This window comes from Lingula anatina, chromosome 3, assembly GCF_051362555.1.
Source record: "Lingula anatina isolate TDL-2025a chromosome 3, LinAna3.0, whole genome shotgun sequence".
NCBI classification, from domain to species: domain Eukaryota; kingdom Metazoa; phylum Brachiopoda; class Lingulata; order Lingulida; family Lingulidae; genus Lingula; species Lingula anatina.
In genome coordinates, this window is record NC_141769.1 from 2,822,129 (window position 1) to 2,848,824 (window position 26,696).

Here is a 26,696-nt window from a genome sequence, read left to right on the forward strand (position 1 = left end):
AACCAGTGCCATCAAAAACTATTTAAAAACACAGACTAGTTGGAATTCTAAATTAAACTAGAGGATCAGAGAGGCGATACCGCCTCCAAATATTGTACCACCAGCTGGAGCAAACGCATTCCTATAGACCCCCACATACACAAAACTAGAGGATCAGAGAGGCGATACCGCCTCTGGATATTGTACCACCAGCTGGAGTAAGCACATTCGTAAGGACACCCCCCCAAAAAAAATAATAAAAAAAAATTGGACACCACCACCAGTCTTGTGCTTGACAAGCTCTATAAAATGCAATAAACAAGAGTTCTCAAAATATGCACAAAAAAAAAAAAAAAAAAAAAAAATCAAAAAAACATAACAGTTAAAATGGTCCAATCAAGGAGATGTTCAAATTGACCTATATTTTCCTAACACTGATCACTCCTGTGATTTTCTAGACAATAGGCCTATTGGTTTTCCTTGAAATGCATTATCAGTATTGCATATACCGGTATGCTGACAAAAGAGAAAACCTAGGGACAACACTGAGCAGATCTCTGCTAGTTTTGAAGATATGAAGGGCACGAAAATATGCAGAGTTCAGTTTGTGGTAAAAAGGTAGGTCAAAGGTCAATTTCAAGGCCACAGTATATGACTTCCTATAAAGGTTCAATAGTAGCTATGGGCATTTCTTTACCAATGTTGGAGATATGAAGGCCAGGAAACATGCAAAGTGCAGTTCAACATAAATAGTAGGTCAAAGGTCAATTTCAAGGTCACAGTAAGATTGCCAGTTTATGACTTTCTATTCAAGTTCAATAGTAACTTTGGACCTATCTCTGCCAGTTTTCGAGATATAAGGGATAGAAAATTTGCAAAGTTCAGTTCATGTTGAAAAGTAGGTCAAAGGTCAATTTCAAGGTCACAATAAGAATGCCAGTATATGACTTCCTATTCATGTTTAACAGTAACTATGGGTGTATCTCTGCCAGTTTTGGAGATATAAGGGCTGGAAAATTTGCAAAGTTCAGTTCATGGTGAAAAGTAGGTCAAATGTCAATTTAAAGGTCACAGTTAGATTAACAGTATATAACTTCCTATTCAAGTTCAATAGTAACTATGGGCGTATCTTTGCCAGTTTTGGAGATATAAAGATCAGAAAACTTCAAAGTGCAGTTCATCATGAAATGTAGGTCAAAGGTCAATTTCAAGGTCACAGTTAGATTACCAGTATATGACTTCTTGCTCAAGTTCAATAGTAACTATGGGCATATCTCTGCTAATTTTGGAATATTTATCATTTTCCCCACTGAATATTGCAATGTTGTAATTTTTGATATAGCGCAATGCCTAAACCATATCGAAAACAAAAAAATGGACACCACCTCCAGTATTGCACTTGACAAGTTCTACAAAATGCGATGAACAAAAGGTTTCTGGCATTTACCATTCCAGAATAAAAACAAGTTTTCAGTTTCGGGATCTAATGGCTGCTTCTCCCGTGAAAATGCACCGATTGACCCCAAACTCCCAAAGATGAAAGGAGTCCCCAATTGTAACCCCTCACTGTAACAGGAGAGCTTAGATCTGTGTAGTTTCCAAAAAATAGCACAAACAAATATTTTTTTGCAGAAAATTCCCATTTTTTAGAAAATTTTGGCTTGTTTGACCTTGAAAAAAAGGTCAAAAGTCAAATCCAAGGGCATATTTGGAATCTCCACATATGAGTTTCGGTCAGACTTCTGTAGTAATTTTTCCCATAATTCCTTTGGTTTGGGAGATATTTAGCCTTGAATTTTCAAAAATTTTGACAAGGGTGCGTTTCAACAAGTGTCACGCCCAGGCCAATGCACCGACAGAGATAAAAAAAAAAGGGTGTTCAAGTTGAGATTATATGTGACCTAAATCCAAGAGATGGGGACACAGGTCCTGGCGGTCTAGGAGGAGAAGCGGTAACGGTGACTTGTTTCCGGCGCCCGACTGCGGAGCCGCAGGAGCCGGCGGAGCCGCAGGAGCCGGCGGAGCTGTACGAGACGGGTCGGGACTAAAACCATGAGTACCGCCAGCGTATACGCTGGTGGTACTAATAAGGGTCACAGCCACAAGTCTTCTGCTTGACAAGCTGTAAAAATGCAATCAACAAGAATTTTGGAAAGCCGTCTGTAGAAATTTTTCCCATAATTCCTTCCGTAGGGTAGATAATTAGCATTTAATTTTGCCATTTTTAGACAAGGGTGCATTGCAATGAGTGCCACACCTAGACCCCAAAACCGACAAAGCCCAAATTTTACGTGGAACGAGTTGAGATTGTAGGTGACCTCAATCCAAGAGATGGGTACGGGGGCCCTTACCATCTAGGAGGAGAAGCGGTAACGGTAGCCGTCCGGCGGAGCCGGCGGAGCTGGCGGAGCCGGCAGAACGATCCGGACGGGACTAAAACCATGTGTACCGCCAGCGCTAACGCTGGTGGTACAATTAATAACTCTTGTTCAGTTTTTTAAGGATCAATGTGACATGATTTACGGCAATCATGAAACAACCAATTGGTTTTTCTCTGTTTTTTGTCTGTGTGCCTACACATTAATTGGGTTAGCAATTTCTGAACATCCTTCTTTCAAGACAAATAGTTATGATACACAAAATGAGACCAAACTTTTTAATTTTCTTCAATGAAAAAAAAAAAGAGCCAATTTCCTGAGACACAAGGCACGTATCAAAATAATGAAAAACGACCAGAAACTAAAGGCCACAAAGACAAATAAATAACAAAAATTGATGTACATTCTGGACATAAATGATGCAAGTTCTGAGTTTTTTTTTCTTTCATCCAACAGAATCCTTCAGTATAGGATTGAATTAATGAAACACGCTGTCAGTTTGTTCTTGACGTATTGTTAGGACAAGTGGCACTGAGGCATGAAAGGACATGGCAAGTTGTTTGCCAACTAAATCATTTAACTGACATCATGCAAATTTCCGACAGAAATAACATTTGGAATAAAAACAATTTTCATTCAGATGATTGCTCCCCTGAATTTTTAAATTCATAAATGGTACTTTTCTTTGTTTGTCTGTTATTAATTCATTTATTTATGTATTTATTTATTTATTGTGAAAAGTTAAAAGTTGTTAATAAAACATTTAACAGAAGACTGTTATCATACTGAGCATTTCAGTTTTGAAAAAGCAAAAATCAATAAATAGGATTAAAATAATCTACAAATATGCTTAAACATGAGAACTAATGTGAAAAATCTATACTAACACACATAAACCAGTTAAATGAGACCAAATCCTTTTCAGCCAAATTCCAGTACTTTTACGGACTATATGTGAACCATCAGGGCAATACTTCCTCAGTTCCTTACAGCTATCCCAAATGACTGATAACATTTCACTTTGATTATATCGTGATCTGTTAGTAGGTGTGCTGCAATTGTATCTTCTTTGTGGGTGGTTATGGTTTGGTTTTGAAAAGCATGCACACGCCATCAAAGTAATACATTTTTAGAATCCAATTTGCTTGAAAGTGTGTAGTTTTTGTAGCACCATGTGCAGTTGGGCACATTAATCTTTACACCATTGAAGTAACCCATTTCATTAGCCCAATGGAACATTCAGTAGTGCAAAACAAACCCTTAAGTCATTTTGTTTGCTATAACTGTGTTCAAAATGCTTCCTTTTCTTTGCTGGCCATCTGGGTCTGACTTTGTTCATCTCAAAAGTAACTGTCTTGCCTTAAAATCCATTAGCTCACAAATGCCATTATTATAGCTTCTGTATTGACGTATCTTTGACGTGCTGCTTTTTCTTAAAGTAATACTTATATAATTTGCACAACTACACTATTCATCCCCTTCAACAAAAAGAAATAGAGATAAAATGACAATCGAATCACACTTCATTTGATTCAAGTTCTAATGGAACTAGAACTATAAAAGCAATGCACACACACCAACCTGGACATTGTGAACACATGCCAGGACAATGTGGACACCAACCTGGACAATGTGGGCACCAACCTGGACAATGTGGGTACCAACCTGGACAATGTGGGCACCAACCTGGACAATGTGGGCACCAACCTGGACAATGAACCTTTGGAAATACAGAGCCTCTGAATGGCCTAGGGACATGGATTGATGACAGTTGTTAAACAGTGGCATTTGCCATTCCACTTGGATATATTAATTGCAAACATAACTTTGAATTGCATAGGCAGAATTTAAGGGGTGTCTGGGGGATTGTGGACAAATAAAAAACATTGCTGGCGAGTGCAAATCATAAATCTAATATGATTAACATTATCCTCAGAAACAATTTTCCTGGAATTCCTGCTGATCTTTTTAATGACATTATAGATATTACATGTTCAGAATGTCATTTCAAGTTATGCAGTATTCTCAGGACAGGCATTCCATAAATTCTTTAGAGCTTTGTTAAGCAATATTAACTCCTGGAGTACCTGCAACTTTTTCTCAAAACAGAAAGATAAGTGTAAAACAGGAGTGACACAAAAAACATGGTGAAAAGTAAGGGCAATTTGGTTAAAAGAGCATTTTTTGTACAATGGTTTTGCCACTTTGCTTTAAAAAATGTGTTACATTTATTATGCTCTCCTTAGGTGAACAAGGACACTGATTAAACTAGAGGATCAGAGAGGCGATACCTCCTGGTATTGTACCACCAGCTGGAGTAAGAGCATTCATATGGGAAGGAAAAAGAAGGGGGAGGGGTTGTCTCACTAGTTGACGATCTTTCCCAAACAAAAGCCATTGAATGAATATACGATTGCAACGATCCCCCACTGAGGATACGAAAATTACGTTCTTCCTTGCTCTTTGGCCAACGAAGACTCAAATATGAAAATGGCGTCCACATCTCTTTCACATTGGGAATGAACTTTCGCTAACAATTTGAAAGTTGTCTTTTTTGTCTGCCAGTTTTAGAGATAAAATGGAAAAAAATTTGCAAAGTTCAGTTCATGGTGAAAAGTAGGTCAAAGGTCAATTTCAAGGTCACATTTAGATTGCCAGTGTATGACTTCCTATTCAAGTTCAATAGTAACTATGGACCTATCTCTGCCAGTTTTGGAGATAAAAGGGCAGCAAAATTTGCAAAGTTCAGTTCATGGTGAAAAGTAGGTCAAAGGTCAATTTCAAGGTCACACTTAGATTGCCAGTGTATGACTTCCTATCCAAGTTCAATAGTAAAACTGAACTTTGCAACTTTTTTATGCTTTTATTTCCAAAACTGACAAGATACGCCCATAGTTACTATTGAATTTGAATAGGAAGTCATATACTGGCAATCTAAGTGTGACCTTGAAATATACGTTTGACCTACTTTTTATCATGAATTGAAGTTTACAAATTTTGGTTCCCTTTTATCTCCAAAACTGGCAGAGATAGGTCCATAGTTGCTATTGAACTTGAATAGGAAGTCATATACTGGAAATTTACTGTGACCTTGAAATTGACCTTTGACCTACCTTACTATGAATTGAACTTTGATTGTACCATTTTTAGTTATATATATATATTTTTTTTTTTTGCATATTTTGAGAATTCTTGTTGATTGCATTTTTTACAGCTTGTCAAGCACAAGACTGGTGGTGGTGTCCCTTTTTTGTGTGTGTGTGGGTCTATACGATCGCTCTTACCCCAGCTGGTGGTACAATATTCGGAGGCAGTATCGCCTCTCTGATCCTCTAGTTTTTCCAGAGTTCAAAATTTTTTATCCATTGCTAGTCAGGCGGTTAAGTCCAAATTATATCCAGAATTGTGCAAAAGATGATAAAAGCATGAAACTTTCCACGATGAATATTTAAGAAAGCCGCTCATCCGAGTACTAATGAATTTTGGAGTTGCCCCCCGATCCAAAATAGACAAACACCCAATGGTCATTCATCGTGGAAAGTTTCATGCTTTTATCATCTATTGCACAATTTTTTGGCTTAGCCGCCTCACTATAGCGTACTGCACATTTTGCTTTCTCCACCAATATGTACTTTTTGATAGCGTAACTCGAAAACCTACCAGTGTTGGGCTTTTCATGCTCTACAAAATGCAAAAAAAGAATGGGTCTCTAGCATTAACGGTCCCCGAATTAGAGACAGTTTTCAGTTTCGGCATCTTATGGCCGCTACTCCCATGAAAATGCACCGATTGACCCCAAATTCACGGAGATGAAAGATTACCCGAAGGGTAACACTTTCCAATAATATTATTGGTTAAGTCTGTGTGGTGTCTGAATAACAGGGCAAAAAAATTTTTTTTCGTAAAAAATTTTATTTTTTTGAAAATTTTGGCCCGTTTGACCTTGAAATAAAGGTCAAAGGTCAAATCCAAGGGCATATTTGAAATATACACATATGACTTTTGGAAAGCCGTCTGTAGAAATTTTTCCCATAATTCCTTCCGTAGGGTAGATAATTAGCATTTAATTTTGCCATTTTTGGACAAGGGTGCATTGCAATGAGTGCCACACCCAGACCCCAATACCGACAAAGCCCAAATTTTACGTGGAACGAGTTGAGATTATAGGTGACCTAAATCCAAGAGATGGGTATGGCGGCCCTTACCGTCTAGGAGGAGAAGCGGTAACGGTAACTTGTAGGCGGAGCCGCAGGAGCCAGCGGAACGATCCGGTCGGGACTGAAACCATGTGTACCGCCAGCGCTAACGCTGGTGGTACAATTAGCTTTTTCACCATTGATTCTACAATATATCAATCTTTGTTTGACACCTCCATGCATCTATATTTAACACCATTATGACCAAGAAAGGTATCTTCTTAACAAATACACAATACATCTTTGAGTGGCAATCTTGGTGAAACTAGTTCATCTTACCATAAAAAATTGCACAAATAATCTGAAAATGTCCTGAAAACAGTGAGATCCCATTCATCTCAACATTTTATCCATTTTGTGCACCAAATCTTACTATCTGCCCTGAAACCAACAAAAAACAAAAATATTTTTCCTGGTGACAGATTGGCAAAACAATGTCCAAATAAGGAGGAAAACTTCTGTAATGTATACCAATTTGAATTATGGCAGAATGGAGAGGTGAATATCAGCGACAGAGCTTGCATCAAATAGTCTAAGGGGGCATTCCCATAACCCTAACATACTAGCTGGATTGATCTAAATTCGCAGGGATTCTCACTAAATTGCATTTAGTTAAAGTGGCTTAAATATCTGGCACACCCTCAGGTAACTTAAAATACTTGGGTAAAGTTGGGAAAACTTTGTGGTCTCTGATGCTGTTCATGTTGATTTGCATACCAGACAATTGAGCTGATTACATTGACTGCGTGTTAGCAAGAAGCCCTGCTGAGGTAGTTTGATCCTGCTAGTACAGTAAGGTTATGGGAACACAGTCTACGTAATCTTTTATATTAATCTTGCCGTAGAGCTGTCAACCCATGCAAACTGATCATTTCACTTCTGCCCCAAGCTTGTATGCTGTATAATGAAGACAAGTTTATGGCATTGAAAATGAGACAAAAGACTTGATTTAACGTTGCAAAAATAATAATCAATATGAACTTCCAGTGCTTCATTTTCAATAATACACCCGTACATTGTGATAGGGGCATGCCATAAATCATTGCAATATCAGAGATAATGGTCAGATACATGGTACTTCTGGAGGCTGTAAGCCCGAATTAATAACTCCCAATGTAAACTGGCGTCTTACCCCACTGAATTATCACCTAAGTTATCGAGAAACTTATAAATTGCACTGAAACAGAAATACTGCTGAGTGAAACATTTATAAGTTTTAACAACCGATCAATCATACAGAAAACCAAAATGGCTGACTTCATGAAAACATCTATTTCAACAAAGAATTTCAAAGGAAAATCCTGCATAGAAAACCTTTAAAATGCATTCAAATTTGCTTTTGATTAGGCCATTTTAGTTCTACCTGACATACTTTCTACAGATTCAAACAGCTCAATTAAATTGCTTTTGAGTTGGTTATTTTAAATCATCAATGCCTTGATTCTATTTTGACAAAGAGGACATGGCCTGTACAATTCAGCTCATTTTATTAATCACTTCTATACTTTTCCAAGAGTTATACCAATCCTATATTGCAAATTCATGCTTTTTTCAGCCACTGAAAACATCAGTTAAACTGCATATTTTTTATGCATAAATTTTCAATTTTTAGTTTGTGTAGACTAGCCCTTCAGAAAATCGATGAAAAATGGCTTATTTTCAAATGTGAATGGGCATTGTAGAAAAACCCCAATCTATTTGTAGTTTATCCATTAGAGCTTTTGGAGACACCAAGTCAAAAATAAGTTAAGCATGTAGATAAGATACAAGCATAAGCTGATTAAGGAATATTTCCACCAAATTAAAAATATCTAATTTCTTTGAATTAAGGAATATTTCCACCAAATTAAAAATATCTAATTTCTTTGGATTAATATGATCAGAAAGAAAAATGAGAAAATTAGATAAAAAGATTCAAAATGAATCAAACTGATTTTGTTATTCTATAATGTGCAGTTCATATTGGATATATCAGTGCCAGATTAATGTGCTCTCGACAATCTCCTGCACATATGGAACATACCGAATGATCTGTGGGGCCTGTGGTTCTCAAATTTTCCTTGCTTTGTTCACAAAAAACATATTCTATGTATCATGTATATATTAGCACAATTAAATTGTAGTTTGAGCTGTGGCTCTTTTGTAGTTGCTGGGTTATGGTGCTATCTTCTCATTCTTGGTCAGCATTTTGATGAACTCCCATTGCTCAAGAATACCATGAATAGCAGGTCTAGATCAGATGCTTAGCCAATGAAAGTATGTGTGTTCCATACATATAGGAATCTTCCAGTAAACATCTACCTTTTGGCTATCAATCTTAACCTTCAAATGATTTTTTTGTAATCTTCTCACCTTCCTGCACTGTATTTTAACAGGACACGTAGGTCCAAGCTCAGTTAGTCAATATCTTTGCCAAATTTCCCCAAACCTTAATAAATAGTTCCATGTTAACTAAGGCATCTACATTTTATTTTCTGATAACACGCATGACTTGACATATAACATCCTTTCTAGACCACAAAAATAAGAAAAAATAGCAATTTTTCTAGAAAATAAGAAAAATAAGAATATCTGGAAAAAAAACAAAGAAAAAAAAATAAACATTTGGACACAAGTCATAAAATGCTGTAATAACAAGCCTATTTTTAATTTTTCATTTAACTTTTCCTATCTTTTAATATCATTTTGCTTTATAGCCAAAACAGTGGGACATGTACTTGTTTCAGTCAATAAAACAAAAGACAGTGTCAATAGATTTCATAATCTGCCTCAAGGTACTTTTAACAGAGCAACGGAAAAGAGCAATTTTTCTGAAAATAACCTTCTTCCTGATCCAAATTAAATATAAATGGCATGTTTGTTCCTCTGGACAGTGAGAATGAATTACAGCAGTCCCACCAGGAACGCAGTGGACTGACATTTTCATTCCCCAATTTGGTAGACAAATGATTTAGTCAGGGATATCAAAATGGATTAAGAAAGTGGAATGTCCAGACAAAATTACATAAAAAAGACCTGGGAATAAGGGGCCAAAATTATTTGGACCCCTAGCACAACAACAATGGAAAGGTCTCAAAAATCATTTTACAGAAGCATTACAATATCTCAGAATTGCATTTAGCTATTTCCTTTTAATTTATTTGTTTATCCCTTTTTTTTTTTTCGTTTTGGAGAGGGGTCCTTTTTTAAATAGAATGAGTCACAGATAGACTGATTTACCTATTGCTATCCAAAGCGTGTGCAATGCGTCTAAATTATTATAAATACACTCTGGTATACAGTTTATACAAACAAGAAGTTGCTCTGTAATTTCCAGTATCCAATACAACAGACAAGACAGGCCGAGACTAAATTCATGAGAACCGCCAGTGCTCACGTTGATGGTACTAACAATAATCATAATCAGATTATTCTAGCCAATCACACTGAAAAATGTCACCAGCACATCAATTATATAGCACAACATGCCAGGTAATAAGAACATTAATCTGATTATTATACATTATATATGCATCTAGGATTAAACTTGTAAGACATGTTCACAAGGTAGTTATCAAAATGAAAAAAATGTTATGCAGACAAAGTTTTACATGTAGACCCACCACACTCCAGTAATTATTTCATGATCATTTTGCTCTGTTTTCTCATGAATATGGTGAAAATATAGTCATTTGGATAAAATATACTATTGCCAAGAGGGACGCTCAGCATGCAAACATGCACAAATACACAATTTTGTATCTTACATCACATTCAGTATCACATGGATCATTCTGCACTCTTTGCCTTCAATCAATACCCCTTGGACCAATGCTAATCAATAAACAAGTCACCTGTAGCTGTCAAACACATCTAAAAATGTCTACACTCAATTCATATTGCACAGTCAGCATTTAGCAAATTATTTTTCAGTGCGAGTCAGCAAGTCTGAAGGCCTTCTTGGGACTTGTTGCAGGAAGTTTCCATTATCCAAAGGCTTCTTGCTAGCTTAGGTTTAATTGACTAATGAAGGTTTGAAATTCTTTAGTTTTGAAGGCTTCTGGTAAAGGAATAATTTTCAATCAATCTACTATCTAGTGTACAGATAAATTTAAGATCAGGCAAAAGTGTTGGGTAATAGATTCCCATCATTGTAAATAAACAGATAAGAAACCTAGGTCAAATGGCCAACAATTCCCAAGTGTTGTTTATAATTACATTCCAAATCAAGAACTCTCAGTAGAATGGCCAGGTATCTGCATGATCACAGATCCTACTCAGTAAATGATATACAATCAAACTCAACATCTGAGGTTCAGGAACATTTCAAGAAGATACTGCAATGAGCGAAATATTTTTAATCAGCAGAGGTTGTCTTTCAGCCAAGCCAATTTATGACAGTAAATTCCTTAAAAGGGAAGAAATGATTTTTGATATTGTCTGTGCCCAGATTTCATTAAAATGTGCTTTTTTATCTATTTACCATTCTTAAACTCCATACCTTACAGGTAGCTACATTTGCTTTTTTCAGGATAGCAGCAGACATGCTATATTGTACAAACTTAGGACATAGAAATAGCATCCAAAATAATCATCTAATTTAACTGTAATCATTTACCAGAGCTTAAAACCTGTACATTTAAAATGCATCAATTGAACTAGAAATCATATTTTGTTATTGGCATCCAATCATATTTTGTTATTAGGGTCTAAATGTTAATTAAAATCATCCAGTGAATGCTTGGGGCTCTACATAAAATAGTTTATGAGGAGCTGCATTGGTGTGGAATTTTCAAAATGTTACAAAAACACAATTCCAAAGTGCACATTTCTCCTATGCTTCAAAAGCGCTCATTTTTTACTCATCACCAACAAAATACAATTGTATTTAGACTTCAATTGTTGACATTTATTCATCACGCAAGTGGGAAATGTCCACAAAAAAGCAATTATCTTAAACCAATTTTGAAAAAAATAGGTTCATTATAGTTCGATACTACATAATTTTAAGCCTGGCTATTTCAGCTTCTCTCCCCACAGCACAATTTCCAAATCACATCCGGCCATTCAGGATTAATTACTCTTCAAATATGTTTTCTTTCCTCTTTCAGGTTATTTTCCCTAGCATGGGCCTTTTTTCATTTCACCTGACAGACAAATGAATTAGCATTTACACGTGATCATGCAGTGCAATTCACCAAGATCAGCGGCTGCTAGATAAAGGAAAGATGTCCCTACGTCGGGTCAACCAATTAAAATGTTTACATATATCCACGTTGTTTCCTCGTCAATCACTAAATGCACATGGTCTGAAGCAGATACAAATTGAGGATGGGTAATAACTGAAAGCAAAACAATGCAGGCAACATATTAATGTTTAATTGTATGGAAAGTCATACTGAGAAATTCTAAATTGTTAGCCGCCCTTGGGGGTTGAGAGTTGATGCTGATCCAGAGAAAACAAGGCGATACAACCAAAATATGAAAAAAAAATCTGAAACCAGCCAACAGCTGTGACAAAGAATGACAAAATTTTAATCATAAGCTTCCTTGTTCAGACTCACTATCCAAAATTGTTAATAAGTACTGCCTTATTGTCAGCAGCGTATCTGCGTCATTCCCAATCAATTTAGATATTCAAATTACTCATAGCCTAATTGGTATATTTTCTGTAATTTCTTTTTCTATTCATGTGAGAGAGGCCTCAGTTCTCTCCCAGTGAAAAGAGAGAGTGCTTTTTCATTTATTTCCCTGACAATTCCTTCTGTATTGATGAATCATGGGTGCCAAATATATCCTTTTCTTCTATAACCATATCCAGACAATAAAATTAAGCTAGAGTGTCCTGGTTCAACTACATCAATGCAAAATTGCATGTTCAGAATTATATAAAATTGCAGTAGCACAAAAGCTCATCATTCAATTAATTTTTCTATTTCCTTCTTTCATTTCTAAGTTTGGTCAATCCTTTGCATTTATTGAAAGCACCACGATGTTCTTCAATAATACTATTTCAGTGAACTTTACAGCAGGACGATCAGACATTTTAGTTACGTATAATCTTTTTATTCCATCAGCTGCCTTTTAAATTAAAGGAAATCGAATGAAAGTCCCCAAAAGGCCACCAATTTTTACAGATCAACTGTGTAGAATCTTCCATAAGGATAATCAATAGCCAATGATCTGATGTTGAAAAGCTTTAATTTTGGACTGAAAAAAATCACACATGACTAAAACCTAACAGACACCTGTTATGATCTAAAATGAGTTTTATTAAATATGTTGTGAGGCTCTTCAGGTTTCTTCCATCACTGCATCTTCTAATAACCCTATTGCAAAAGTAAAACATATTCAACTTTAATCTGAATACTACCATTACTATTGATTTTAATTATAGCCTGTAAGGGTTCAGGGGTTTGAGGTAACTGCCATTTTGGCCAGAAAAATGTCCACTCTTGGCAAAAATTGATCTAGTTAAAAGGTCCACTTTATCAGAAATAGACCCTCTTTTAAAATCGCTGGCTAAGGAGCTGTTACTAGATATAAAATCTAATAGAAATTCAATAAAATAATTTTAATTAATTAAAATATGCAAATTTTTGGTCAGTTACAAATCACTCAAGAATTAAACGTTTATTGCAGGGCAGTATGTGCGCCTTTGTGAAGAAAGTTAAATTGACCTATATTTCTTCAAAAAAACAAATCAAGAAATGCAAAGTGTTTCTACAAAAGCTCACCTGTATCCACATCTCATATTTGGCCTTTCTAATTCTGCACATTTACAGAGAGAGAGAGAGAGAGGGGGGAAGGGAGGGAGGGAGAAAGGGAGAGAGAGCTTAAATGATAAAAATCAACAGACAAAACCTCCATCCATCCATTCAATGAGAAACAAAATTGACTGGAACATTCTGCTGCAACATGCAAAACAATACTACAGTCTCAAAGCTAGTTTCTAACCACAAAATCATTTTATCTTATGAAAGATACAGTTACCCCTAATTGTTATCATTTTATCTCTGAGTTATAAAAATTATAGTAACTAATGCTTATATGATTATATAAATATTTCATTCATCCAGTAAAGTTTCAGCTAAGCAAATTAGGAAACCAAATAAAAGTGCCATTTAGTCCTACAAGTCAAATCACAGATGTCATCTTTAATGCACGTGGCATGCAATTGATTGTTTTTTCTAAGAATTGAGAGGCGCCTTAATGTCTCCTTGAAAGTGCTCCTTAAACAAATGGTAACTAAGGTATAATAAGAATCACAATCACCATTTACCTAATAGACCATACCACCAGTAAGTCAACCGCAGTGTGTGCATCCTGTTTTTAATGAGTATAGGCTCGGTAAAGAGCCAGTTATCAGCAGTAATCAATATCAAAAAGTGAGATCAAAATGCATGGCACTTGTTTATCCCATAACCACCACTTTTCCGTCATCTAAGCCAAAAGATTTCTGTCTAGTTTTTAGCCCATATGTAGCTCAAGTTATGCTCAAGAAGAGAGGGGGTGTTTTTTAAACTTTCCAACATGTCCTTGTTCATGTCTGTTCCCATAGATTATTAGGTTGAGCATTAATACCACACACATACACACACACGCACATGTAAAATATATATTTCAGATATTTGAATACTAATGGAGCTCTTAAAAGTGATAAAAAAGTAATGTTAATAATAAAATCCAGAAGTTTAAGAAGTGAAAACAAAACAGTTAATAAGATGGTGTATTAAAAGATAATTTGAATTAAAATTTAGGATTAAAACGAGAAACAGCCAGTGTGTTAAAACTTTTTAAAAACCTCTTACTTCCTTCAAAAGTTCAAAATCTTTTGTGACAAAGTAAAAGTGTAAACAAGCCAATGAAAGGATGATAAAAGTCACTCATGGTGTGTCCCTCCTCCTCCTCTTCATTCTCTCAAAATAGACACTGTCAACATATGGTAATTCATGACCAATTATCTTATTCCAGCCTACTCTGACAGTCTGCTCTCTTTTACTAAGAAACTCTAAAATGCAAGTGCAAATTATGTTTTGGTACTGATGATTTAACACTTGGTAAAAACAAGCTTCTCCAACACCTGATCTCAAGAGCTACCAGATTGTTTATTGGAAAACTAAAGCGTAGTGGATGTTATTTACAAATGATTGAATGATACTCGAGAACACTTGAACAAGGAAAACTGCTACGCACATATTTCATTCACTGATTTAATAAAATTATATTTTAAGCTTTTAAACAACTTTAGTGTCTGACTGCTCATTTGCAACTGGATTTTTCCACAAATACCAAATTCACTTCTCTTTTATAGCTCTTCAAGCAAATTTAAATACTATGACACAAAATTGAGAAAGTCTGGTAATTAAACCAGTATTCCCTCAGGAATATAAATTCAAAACAAAAATTAAGCTGCAATAGATGTCAGACAATTGGACATGGCCACCAAGCTGCTTGGTCTCCAGGCATCTGATAATCAATAGGGTTCAAATCAGATTTATTGAGCATTGCATACATGTATTCCTATAATTTTAAAGCAACCTCAATTAAAGAAAGCTAAGCCCCTTGAGGTGTAGATGGCTTTAGCAGTGAGGCAGTCATTAACATATCAGCACTGTGGCCAATTTCCTCAGACAACGAGGAAGTCTGATAAATTGGCAGGAAATCACAAATTCCCACTTTCTGTGGAACATTTTTTTCCTGATCACTCCAGCATAATCTGTGTGGATTTATTCCATTACTTACATTAAAGCCTTTTTAGCCAATATCACATTGCTTAATTACCAAATTGGTAAATAAAAAGGGCATTAAATGAAATAGTATTATCTACTGTCGGGATCATTTGGCTAAAATGGACTCTGTCCAAGCCATTGAAACGTGTAAATTTTGACAACGACATGCTAGAGTGACCCACTTATTCAAGTTTCACTTACCTTTTCCACTTTGGAGAGACTGAGGGAATAGTTGTCTTTGGCTAAAAACTGCATAAAGCGCATGTTGGAGGATTGGGAGAGCTCTGTTATAATATTGGCATTCGGGAATAGCCTACAAATAAGAAGATAAGGCAAGAGTTGAAAAGCAATATATTGTATGTTTATCAGTAATCTCTGGTCCACTGTAACAAATTAACTGTGGGCAAAAAGTTCATTTTGTATCAATAGTTACTGAAAAAAGAAAAAAAAATCATTGGAATATTTAGTGTACGTAACAAATTTATAGGGTTGGAATTCTTTTATTAGTTATGAATATTATAAAGACTGCTTTATGCAATGCATAATTTCAACAATATTGCCATATTCCTTAAAAAACCAAACAAAAAATCTCACAATTTGAAACAAAACTTTTAGGTCAAACAGGTACATATCAATTAAATGTTTGTAAATTTAAGCTAACAGACAGTGTAATCATTCATAAAAAAAAAAAAAAACGTAAAATCAGTGTGTGTAATCATGGAAAATTTAAACAAGACTCATTTGTGTGTATTCTAATAAATCCATTGCACTCTCAGGATGGATTGCTCTAAAAGGATTCTGGGACAATTCCCCCCCAGGGGGGGGGGGGGGGAATTGTCCGGGGGGGAATCGTCCGGGGGGGAATTGTCCTGGGGGGGAATTGTCCAGGGGGGAATAGTCCGGGGGGGAATTGTCCTGATACCCTCTAAAAGAATCTAACCTGAAGATTGTCTGTACAGCCACAATGGTGTTACAGTCTGCCAGGTAGTCATCCTCCTCAGAGTTGGAACTCTCCTTGTTCACTATCACCACATTGTCTGCCATGTTAATACCAGCCTTCAGCAGGTCATCAATACTACAATATTATAGTGATTGATAAACAATATCATGGTCAACAGTTTTAGAAACACATTTTAAGGTATTGGTTAAACATGAAATAATGAGAAAAGAGGCAGATAAAGCAATACAGAGTTATGAATTATGCATAGTTCATACCATGTCATCTAAGACACAATACAGATAACTTTTCAGACTACAACTCCTAGGACTGGAAAAAATATTAAAAGGTTCAAAAACTGTCCAGCCTAAGGTTGAAAAGATCAAAAGATGTGATAACAGCCAAACAGAATCTTGAGAAGAGTATATCAAATGAAGCAGTAAAGATAACAATTACCTGTCCATAGATCCTATCATCCAGTACACTAGAGGAAAGAAGCTGATCACTTCTTGAAATTTCTCTTCTGGTCTGAAAAATATGAGGATTGTGTTAGTTGTGAAACTTAGCTGCAGTGTGTTAGTTGTGAAACATGGCAGTATTGTGTAAGTGGTGAAACAAGTCCAACAGCTTTGTACTGGGTGCACAACATTCAGTCTTTCCTGCAGAATAACTGGTGTACTTTAATCTATTACAATCTGAATGAAATACTGTAATTTGGGCCTCAAGTATCCGATGCCAACAACATAAGAACATAGTTTAAAACTTAACATCTTCCAACATTCTTTTGCCCATTTTGACAAATAAAATGACATCTTAAATAAACTCCGAATCAAAATAAATCTAGGACAAATTTTGCCTTTTACATAGATAAAAAAAACTAAGCTGATCTTCCTCATTACAATTAAATTAACGATTCAAAAAATCCAAATTCCTTAAACAGTATCTCTCCAATACCCCTACCTTCTTTCCAGCAGCAGTACTATAGGATGTAGCTGGCTGCTTGGTATAAAATGTGACCTGAGAGGCACTATGAAGTTATAGATGCCCACACTGGCATTGTCTGCTATCAGAATGATCACCTTGCTACTCCAGTTGTAGTCATTAGCTGTCACTGCCTTACAGTGCTGGCACTCCTGAAATATTTTTGTATGTATTGATGTATATTTCTCTCTATCTCTCTGTGTGTGTGTGTGTGTGTGTGTGTGTGTGTGTGTGTGTGTGTGTGTGTGAGAGAGAGAGAGAGAGAGAGAGAGAGAGAGAGAGAGAGAGAGAGAGAGAGAGAGAGAGAGAGAGAGAGAGAGAGAGAGAGAGAGAGAGAGAGAGAGAGAGAGAGAGAGAGAGAGAGATGTGTACAACCCAAACCCATGACTACATCAATCAAGTTATGTCTTTCACCCTTATATCTAACACACAATCACTCTACATAATATCACACTGTCAACTTTATGCAGGCATCAGTATACATGTACATATGACCTTAGAGCAATATTTATAATCTCTGCTTGGAAGGCAGTTTTTTATACTGTAAGTTTCTATATGTAGTTACAAACCTTAGTAAGCTGTAAGCAGCACAGCTGTCTTTTGTCTCGCAGCAGGTGACATAAGGTGGGACTGGTACCAATGTATGGGGCAACAGGGGGGAATCCAGGGAAAATGCTGAAAACAAAGAAAACAACACTGACTTTCTTTTTATTTTGCAACAACACACAATGACACTTCAGTGATAATAATTATACTTTGGGAAATATTTATGTCATTTCATCTACATCACATCCCCCCCCCCCCAAAGAAAATAATAATAATAATAAAGACTTATCAAAAAATCAAACTCAAAATAAATAATCCTATAATATAATATTATTAATTTGTAAGAAAAATATTTTCTCTTTCTGGTCAAATGACTCACTCTGATCCATCAGTCTCATCTGTCATCTGGCTCTCTGCCTCAGTATCAGAGTCTGAGTCCACAGTGATATTGATCCCATGGGCCTCCAGGACTGCAGGGACTGGCGCTATACTTGGGCGACGGTTCAGACTTTGAATAGTCAAACCTGCCCCTAGAAGAGGTTCTAAATGAAATAGTTGTTGGCATTTGAGCAACTTACACTTAAAGCTTGAAAATGAATACATTAGCAACAACAGCAAGGAAAAACATGCTTTTTTTGTTTTTTTACTGGTTATGCTGGACAAGTTTTAAAATTAATTTAAGTATACTACTTTGTCTAATGTAATAATTGTTTCTGACAAAACCCTTTTCAGTTCAAACTACAGACAAATTCTATAAAGGATATCCTACCAATTTCAAAATATTCTGTAATACAACCTTTAAATGTGCAGGCACCATAAAACTTACACTAGTTTATCTTTCCTACAAACTACCAACAATGACATTAAGAAACTGTCAAAAAGAATGAATAAAGTAAAAAACAGGTAGGAAGATACACTAGCAAGAGATGAAGGCATCAACAAATCAGCAGTAGAATAAAGTTTTGACCAATAACAAATTCACATGGTAAAAATTTAGTTTCAGCAAATTAATCTAGAAACAAAAGCATTGAATAGTTTTTGGTGACTTCAGGTCACTTTCATATCACGTTCAGTATTTGTGGATTTGTCATTTTGCGTGATTGTCAACTACATAAAACTACTCTATGAAATCACCAAAATTTTCATCAACGTCTTTCAAAACTGATCCCTGGTTATCTATAAATGAAACTATTGAAGGCCTGATGGAAAGGTAAGGATGTACAAAGGCAGCTGGTTGAGCTGGCTCCATAACCAGAGATAAAATACATTTAGCATCTTGCATATCTAACAAGGTGGTGCATGTCATGAGGTAGTGTGTGTGTGTGTGTGTGTGTGTGTGTGTGTGTGTGTGTGTGTGGGTGGGTGGATGTGTTTGGGTGTGTGTGCACGCGAGCATTCATGCTTGTGTGTGTATAAGTGTGTGTTTGTGTGTGTGTGTGTGTGGGGGGGGGGTGATCGAATGACCTACCCTTTTGGTTGGGAAATGGTTCCCTGTAAATTAAATTTTGATCTAGGTTTTATGCTAGCAGTAGGTTTTAAGCACATGTAGATCGCGGTAAAAAATGCAACATTTTCAGAAAAAGCTTTCCCCCACTAAAACTGCAGGTCTATGTTAAAGTTCTAATTTGCAAGAATACATAAAGACATGGAGCCCATACAGGTTAGAGATAATAGGAGGGAAGGTAGAGTACACAAATACAACAAAGCAATCATCTGAAATCAAGAATTTTAAAAGTGGGGGAAACAGATAATGATTAGTTGATTGAAATGGGATGACTCATCAATTTGAATTTATTAGTAAGTGGCCTAGGAATATGTTATTAATGTCACATGGAATCAAAAGCTTAAAATCACACAGGGTTTTTGTTCAAAACAATTCACCGAGGCAGAAAGGTCAAGGTCATTAAACGGCACAACTACTTACTCACGCTCAGCTTATTATTTTTAGTTACATAATCTTCGTCAAGAAAAATAAAGATGACAGTTGTTACAATTATATCAAGAATAGAGCAAGTCTGTCATATCTCTTGCACAAAAAACAAAAGCAAAACAAGGCAGCAAAGCTGCCAAATGTACAGACAAAAAGCAGAAAACAATAGTGCACAAAATAGGATACTGTCAGTTATATGATGCAATAATGTATTATGCTTAACTGCATAGTCAACATCAAATTTTAACAATGCACAACAGGTAATACTGATGAAAGTAAAAGCATAAGGCTTCAGACCCAGGACAGTTCAAGTTCACACTTAGAAAATGCCAGAAAGAGAAAAATGAAAATTTTACAAAAGATGTAAAATTAGATGTAAAAATTCAATAAAAAAATGAAAATCCAATAGAGCGGGTTTTCTAATTTGAACTATCAATCCACTTATCATGTTATTGGTGAAAGTGCACAGCGACGGTGGCCATGACGATGATGAAAGATGCAGGTGATGGCCATATGTTCAGACATATCTGTGTCTGTACATAATAAGTGACTTATCAGTTGCAAAAATGTTTAGATCAACATAAGTCTATACTACTACTAGTTTAGTAGTTATATCTATTATTTCCTTCTATTAGTTAGTATAATTATTTTTCTAAACTAGCACTTTACACTGCACACCTTGGACCTGCCAGACAATGATAAATTAGGAATAGGTTTAACTGTTAAATTCCAGGCATGTACCTAAAATTTTCCTTCCTTTGGTGACAAACTTATTTTGAAAAAAGTTTTTTTTTTTCAAATTAAACTCAATAACACAAGATCATTTCAGGGCCAATCACATTTACCTTTCAGAGTTCTAATCAAATAAAAATGGAGGGGAAATTTTCACAATGAACGAGACTGGAACTGCCTGTACCTTTACTTTGGTCCACATTTCCTTTCTCGGGGTCATCGGTGGCATTGCCCTGTGTGTTGATACTGGTGGAAGACCTGGTGTGCTGCAGCTCCAACGCTAGAGTGCCTGTGACAATTTTATAAGTATGAATTAGTATATGTTCCTAGAAAATCTTTAAAGGTATATTTTCTTTTTGAAAATATCCCAAAGTCACATTTTCTACTTCTACATATCCTGCAAAGCTTTTAGAAAGGCAAGTTATATATAATCTTCCTAAAAAGCACAGGCAACCATTTATAATATTCCAGGAATCTCAGAAATATTATTTACAAATAAAAGCGTTAATGACTTTTTAGTTCTTTGTTCAAGTATAATACCACAATTCTGGCAACATTAGTGAACGTCTCCTCAGTGATATTTCTTTTTTTTTTTTAATCTACTTACTATTTTACTTACCTATATCATCTTACAGTGTAGTACTACAACACTTGCAAGTTCCAATTTTATTTTGTATCTCAAAAATCCCTCGTCCTATATCAGCTTACCTACTTGTGCTACAATACTAGCCACCTTGGTGGCCTGTCCACTCAGGGGAATTAACCTGGTAGTGGACCTTGGACCTTTATCACTAATGGCAAGAATGAAAGCCGAGTTCTCCTCCTTGGTCAGGCTCATGTAGAAGCAGGTGTCCGTTGCTTTCATGATGTGCCGCGGCCCTGGATTCAGGAGGATTTTGGACCCTGGCAGGTTTTGCTGCACTGCCACCAAGCTCACACCAAACCTGGAGAGAATAGTTAAAGAACAGCATGTTTTCATGAAAGCCAGTTCCATTGGTAAGGGGAGGTTGGGGTTGAGGGGGTCCAAAAAACTGCTCTTCTAGTTGAAAAAATTACTTTGTAGCAAACATTGATATGGTTTCTTTGCTATTTCTCTATATGGATCATTTAAGGGGTTAAAAAGGAGTAAAAAGTTTTTCAGAAAAAGAACCCCCGCTATTACTAGCTACAGGCCTGCAACCAAATTTTGTTCTCATAATCAGATCAAAATTTTTCTTTTGCCACAAACTTAGTTTGTAAGGATGAGTTTGAAGTAACTTACTTCCTGTGAGCATGAAAAGATGCATAAGTGAAACTCTTCCCATCGTATTCTCCAAAGAATCTGCTGTCTGATAGGCGTATGTGATAAATCTCGTTTCCAGAACATCTTCCATATATCCTCTGCCACTCCTCCTGGGACGCCTGCCCCTCTCTGGAAATAAACATGTCTCCAGATACAACATGCAGGATAAATACTCATCCATAGAGTGATCTTTGCATTGAAAAAGGGAAATCTGTCATTTAATTAGTACATACTATCACAATGAAAAGCAAAACCTGTCACATAAAAGAAGCAAAATTTCTAAAAAGATATATACACTGCAGTTTACGTTCAGTATGAAAACGGATGCTTTATCTGAGTTTTAAAAAAATGTAAGAAATTAAATCTTCCAAGCAAAATGTGCACATCTTGGTTACAACTGCTACTCACTGCCCCCTGGAGGTGTGTAACAGCAGGGTGACTAGAGTGGAGATGGCCGGGGAGAGACAGTTGTTGGCCAGGAGAGCATGCTTGAATTCATCCTCACAGACCACATGTTCTGAAAAATAAAACACATTTATCATTATGATAATTCAATGTCACAGAAACACTGCTCTGGATGCCATTGTTTATACAAATAACACAACAAATATTGCATTCAAATATTTAGAATCCAGTTGTAATGCTTGTTCTGTGTGAGACAGAATGAAAGTCAACTACTTTATTTACTCTTCAAATAGTGATAAGAATATTTCTTTTCAGTAGACTTAAAAGTCTACTTAATGCACTTTTCCAAGAAACAAGATCAACAGCTACATTCAAAACACATAATGCTTATCTCCATAATATCAGATCTCTGATCTGTGTGGCATTTCCAGGCCACCTTACTTGTAAATATAACATGCAAACATGCACTGTGTGGCATTTTCAGGCCACCTTACCTGCAAATTTCACATGCAGCTTGTTTTCTGGTCTGAAGATCTGCACATACTGAGGACAGTTAGGGGCAAAGTCCTTCACAGCCCAGGAGCGCAGGATGGTGTGCTGGTCCTGAGGAGTAAAAGAATACTGTAATTATTCAAAATTTTCAAATGCCTCAATTTTCTTAAAGTGTAACCCATGTGAAATTCTCAGAAACTCACAAAAATGTAATTTTTGACAAAAAGCTATATTTCATTTTCAAAAGTTTTATATTTATACCCATAAGGATATTTTTGGTATATATATATACCACAATGATCCAATTTGAAATGATAAAAAACATTTACTGCAATTTTTCTAAAAATATTATTTCTAAACTGAATACTATTAAACATGCAAAATACTGCAAGTCTCATAAAACACAATTACAGAAAGCTGGAAAATTTTCAAATGATTCATATTCCCAATATATGCCTTTTGCATCTACTGCCACCTCCATTAAGCTTATATATGTAATAATACTTGTCATCATACATACAGATGCATTTCTGTCTGCATAGCTGCGCTCAGCCAAGATAAAACAGGCTTCAGCATCCTGCATCCTAAAACATGCAGAGATATATGAAAACATACAAAAGGAAAAATGTTTATCAATGAAGCTACTTGATATCTCTAGGTATTCTGACTGAAACAAAGACAGTAACAAACATTTGCACACATTCTTTTATCTATAAACAATTGCAAACATGCTACTGTATAAATCTTCATGCTGTCATAAATCCATGCTCTCTTGTGATACTTTTTCTAACTAATTATCGGCTATCTGTTGCTTACAGCTATATCATTTATCCATTAGTTTTAGATAATATTTGCCTGGCACATGGAGCACTCATTTATCAACAGCCATTTGTACTTAGCTAATTGCAAATTTCAACCTCAAGTATTGTTATGCAATAAAACACTTTGTTATAGAGAAAATTTTACGGTCTTTGGGAGGAGACGAAAAAAAACAAAAAAACAATGACATGACAGTAGAAAACAACCCTAGAACTAATTATCTTCTGCCTACACATTTTGTGTTGTAAAAAAAGTAGGAAGAATGGCTGAATATCCTAACAACCAGAGAGCTCAAGTCAGAAAACTGCTAAGAAAAACTGGAGTTTCTGATTCAAATCAGGAAAAAAATCACGTCTGTGTTTACCTGCATCTGGAAAGGTCGACATCCTTCAGCGCTGAGCCCCTGATGTAGATGACCCTCTGTGTCCAGATAGGAACTTGAAGGATGGCCTTGAGATTGGGGTCAAGTTCACACGGGCTCAGCAAGACAACATAGTAATCCTGAGGTGAGGGACAGACTTTGTGTCATGTTTTACAGATTAAATAGTTTGGGATGCAGATTACGGAATTAATGCACAATAAATAAATAAATAGATAGATAGATAGATATTTGACAAAAATATCTGATAGATAGATATTTGATTAAAAATATCTGAAGTCACTGAGTAAAATTACAGTTCTATTTCTTATCAACAGAAATTAATTAATTTCCTTTATTCCTCTCTACATATTAAAATTATAAATCAAATACTTTTCTAAAATGTATTTACTAATTTATTTTCATCATACACAGAGCGCTCAAAAGGCAGCAAAACAATTGATTTAAAAATGTTCAAAATACCTGTTTGTGCTATTCTCTAATTTATTTATTACTGATCTAATATACCCATGTTTCAGTGAAGCCTTGTAAGAGATTCAGTTTACCTGAAGCAGAGGGTGGGCATAAAACTCATTGAGAAAGTCCATGATAGTGTCAGTATGCAGTGCTGTGGCACAAACAACAACATGGAGCTCATTCTGAGCACGTCTGCTGCTGTATGTGACTCCTTGCTTCTGACGCTCTATCCAAGTGAATGCCAGCTGCTGCATCTGGAAAACAATCAGGTATAGCAGGGAATGTGAATAAATGATGAGAAACTCATCTTTTCTTTAAGTTTTCATAACCCCTCTTCCACTCCCAACCCACCCCAGCACCTTCTGTACTCACTTTTGAATATTTTATACAAAACTGAATATTTCTCTGTTTTTTTTTTTTTTTTTTGTTTTTTTTTTTGGCACATTCTTATGTTCTAATGATCAAGAAAACAGCTCTAGAACTGTAAATTGACCAAAAATCTTGAAATGGAACTGTAAATTGACCAAATATCTTGAAATGAGTTACAAACTTATAAGATAAAATGTATTGCAATATTACAGTGATGGCCACAAAAAAGCAGACCATCTTAGGGCTAATTCTGAATGAAACTACCTTCCTATATAGATCCATTCAACTCCGCGGGGCTCTCACTGAATGCACTCTGGTTAAAAGATTTACAAGTCTCCTTGTTTCCAAAGCTCTCATATAAACACCAAGTTTTCTATATTCTCTTCAACAACATGAGGAGGTATGCTAATCTGTTCGTCTGATTACAATCGCCAAGAGTTGAATCAATCAACATAGAAGTTAGAAGTAGTTTCATTGTGAATGAGCACTTATGAGGGTCAAGACCAGTCCCCATTGAAAAAGTAGAAAAATTGGCTGGGGTCTAGGGTACACCATTCACAAGAATGAACCAAATGACCCTGAAAAAGTCGAAATTCCAACAAAAGTAAAAAAAAGTCTCATCAGTGACTTCTATAGTGACCTACCTGTATAGGCAAGACCACAAATGACAGGCCCACCATGAGGATCATGAACAGCTGACTGGGCCAGATATCTGGAGTGATGTCTCCAAATCCTACTGTGGAGAACGTAACCACCACAAACCAGAGCGAGTCAAACAAATCAAGATGGCGGTTCCCTGCTCGCTGAAGGTGCTGAATACCACACATGCTGAAGAATGAAAATGGACAAGTTGATAAATTGTCATTATCTACAAACTACAGGCACATATATATATGCACATTGATGGTGAAAGCCAATAATATGGATTAAATATTTTAAATGACTCATCTTAATAAAATATTGCTTTTAAAACAAACAAAGACTTTACGATTTTGTTAAGTAAACAACTGAAGTCAAATCAAAAATATGTTGAATAAGATGTACTGAGTGCAAATCTCATACAAAACGCAAATTATTAAAAATATACTTTCAACTGATCATAATCACACCATTTTATCAATAAGAAAATCTAAATAAAAATTCATCAAGTTTAAGACTATAAAAAAAGATGATTACAAACATTTTGATAAAAATTATGAAAGAAGAAAAATAAAATTACATATACACAGAAGTTCCCACTGTGTTATATAAATGGATGAAAAGAATATATCTATACCTTGTAAATACCAAACAAGCAAAAGTCACACACAGAATCATCATCCTTTGAGACAGAGCGGAATGAGACTTTTGCATCACTAGGTGAAGGTCACCCTAAAAAAAATATTTAATTTGAAATTCATAAATCCATTCTCATTCTGGGAGCCAAAATCATTTTTGAAAAATGACACTAGTTTCTGGTTGCCAGGTCTGTTTTTGAAAAGTGACAATAATTTCTGCCTGCCAGTTTCATTTTTTGAAAAATGAACCTGGAAACCAGACACAAGTGCTCAGGTAAAATATGCTAGGGCAACAGTGCGGCTCCCTTAATTCTCTTTATGAAACCCCAATTATGGTGATGACAATGCCATCTTGCACTGCAAACCAAATGTACCAACTGTAAACTCACACCATGGCCTCAATACATAGATCTTGTGTAAAAGTATGTATATTTCTCAGTTCACAGTTACTGACACTCACCTTGTAGACAATATGTTAATTGACACAGAGATTGTTGAGAAAAGTAACACAGGGTCTAGCGACGAACAGACAATTTCCATTCCAAAACAAGATTATTTCATGAAAATTGAATGCCTGAAAGTTTTAAGCAACTGCCCTTTTGACCAAAACAACCTTTTCCTTATTTTAATTATTTTCTTCTGTACAAAATTCATGGCACATTACAGTAATTTAATGTTGCTTTTAGCAATATGCAAAATCTTAACCTATATTTACAGTGATATTAACTTGTAAATCAAATTTCATTAAATCTCCAAGGTTAAACACATGTAAATAAAAACCCAATACATATCACTTGTAAATCTCAAACTAAGTAAATTTCTTTATA

General features: G+C 35.6%; 1 protein-coding gene across 10 annotated transcripts in view; it reads right to left on the minus strand.

Moving 5' to 3' along the window:
* Nucleotides 1-26,696, minus strand: part of LOC106152448 (potassium channel subfamily T member 2) — a 102,361-nt gene that overhangs the window by 44,009 nt on the left and 31,656 nt on the right. For 7 of the 10 annotated variants that reach the window (XM_087010057.1, XM_087010063.1, XM_087010058.1 and 4 more), the window contains 17 exons: nt 25,869-25,963; nt 25,237-25,420; nt 24,313-24,477; nt 23,753-23,889; nt 23,090-23,153; nt 22,572-22,680; nt 22,081-22,189; nt 21,652-21,801; nt 21,099-21,334; nt 20,575-20,679; nt 19,653-19,685; nt 18,108-18,270; nt 17,752-17,857; nt 17,162-17,334; nt 16,658-16,729; nt 16,205-16,339; nt 15,466-15,577 (listed from right to left, as the gene is read on the minus strand). In XM_087010057.1, the coding sequence (XP_086866183.1) occupies nt 15,466-15,577; nt 16,205-16,339; nt 16,658-16,729; nt 17,162-17,334; nt 17,752-17,857; nt 18,108-18,270; nt 19,653-19,685; nt 20,575-20,679; nt 21,099-21,334; nt 21,652-21,801; nt 22,081-22,189; nt 22,572-22,680; nt 23,090-23,153; nt 23,753-23,889; nt 24,313-24,477; nt 25,237-25,420; nt 25,869-25,963 (2,148 nt within the window). The remainder of the gene's footprint in view (nt 1-15,465; nt 15,578-16,204; nt 16,340-16,657; nt 16,730-17,161; nt 17,335-17,751; nt 17,858-18,107; nt 18,271-19,652; nt 19,686-20,574; nt 20,680-21,098; nt 21,335-21,651; nt 21,802-22,080; nt 22,190-22,571; nt 22,681-23,089; nt 23,154-23,752; nt 23,890-24,312; nt 24,478-25,236; nt 25,421-25,868; nt 25,964-26,696) is intronic. The other 3 variants (XM_087010060.1, XM_087010062.1, XM_087010061.1) reach the window with 3 other exon arrangements.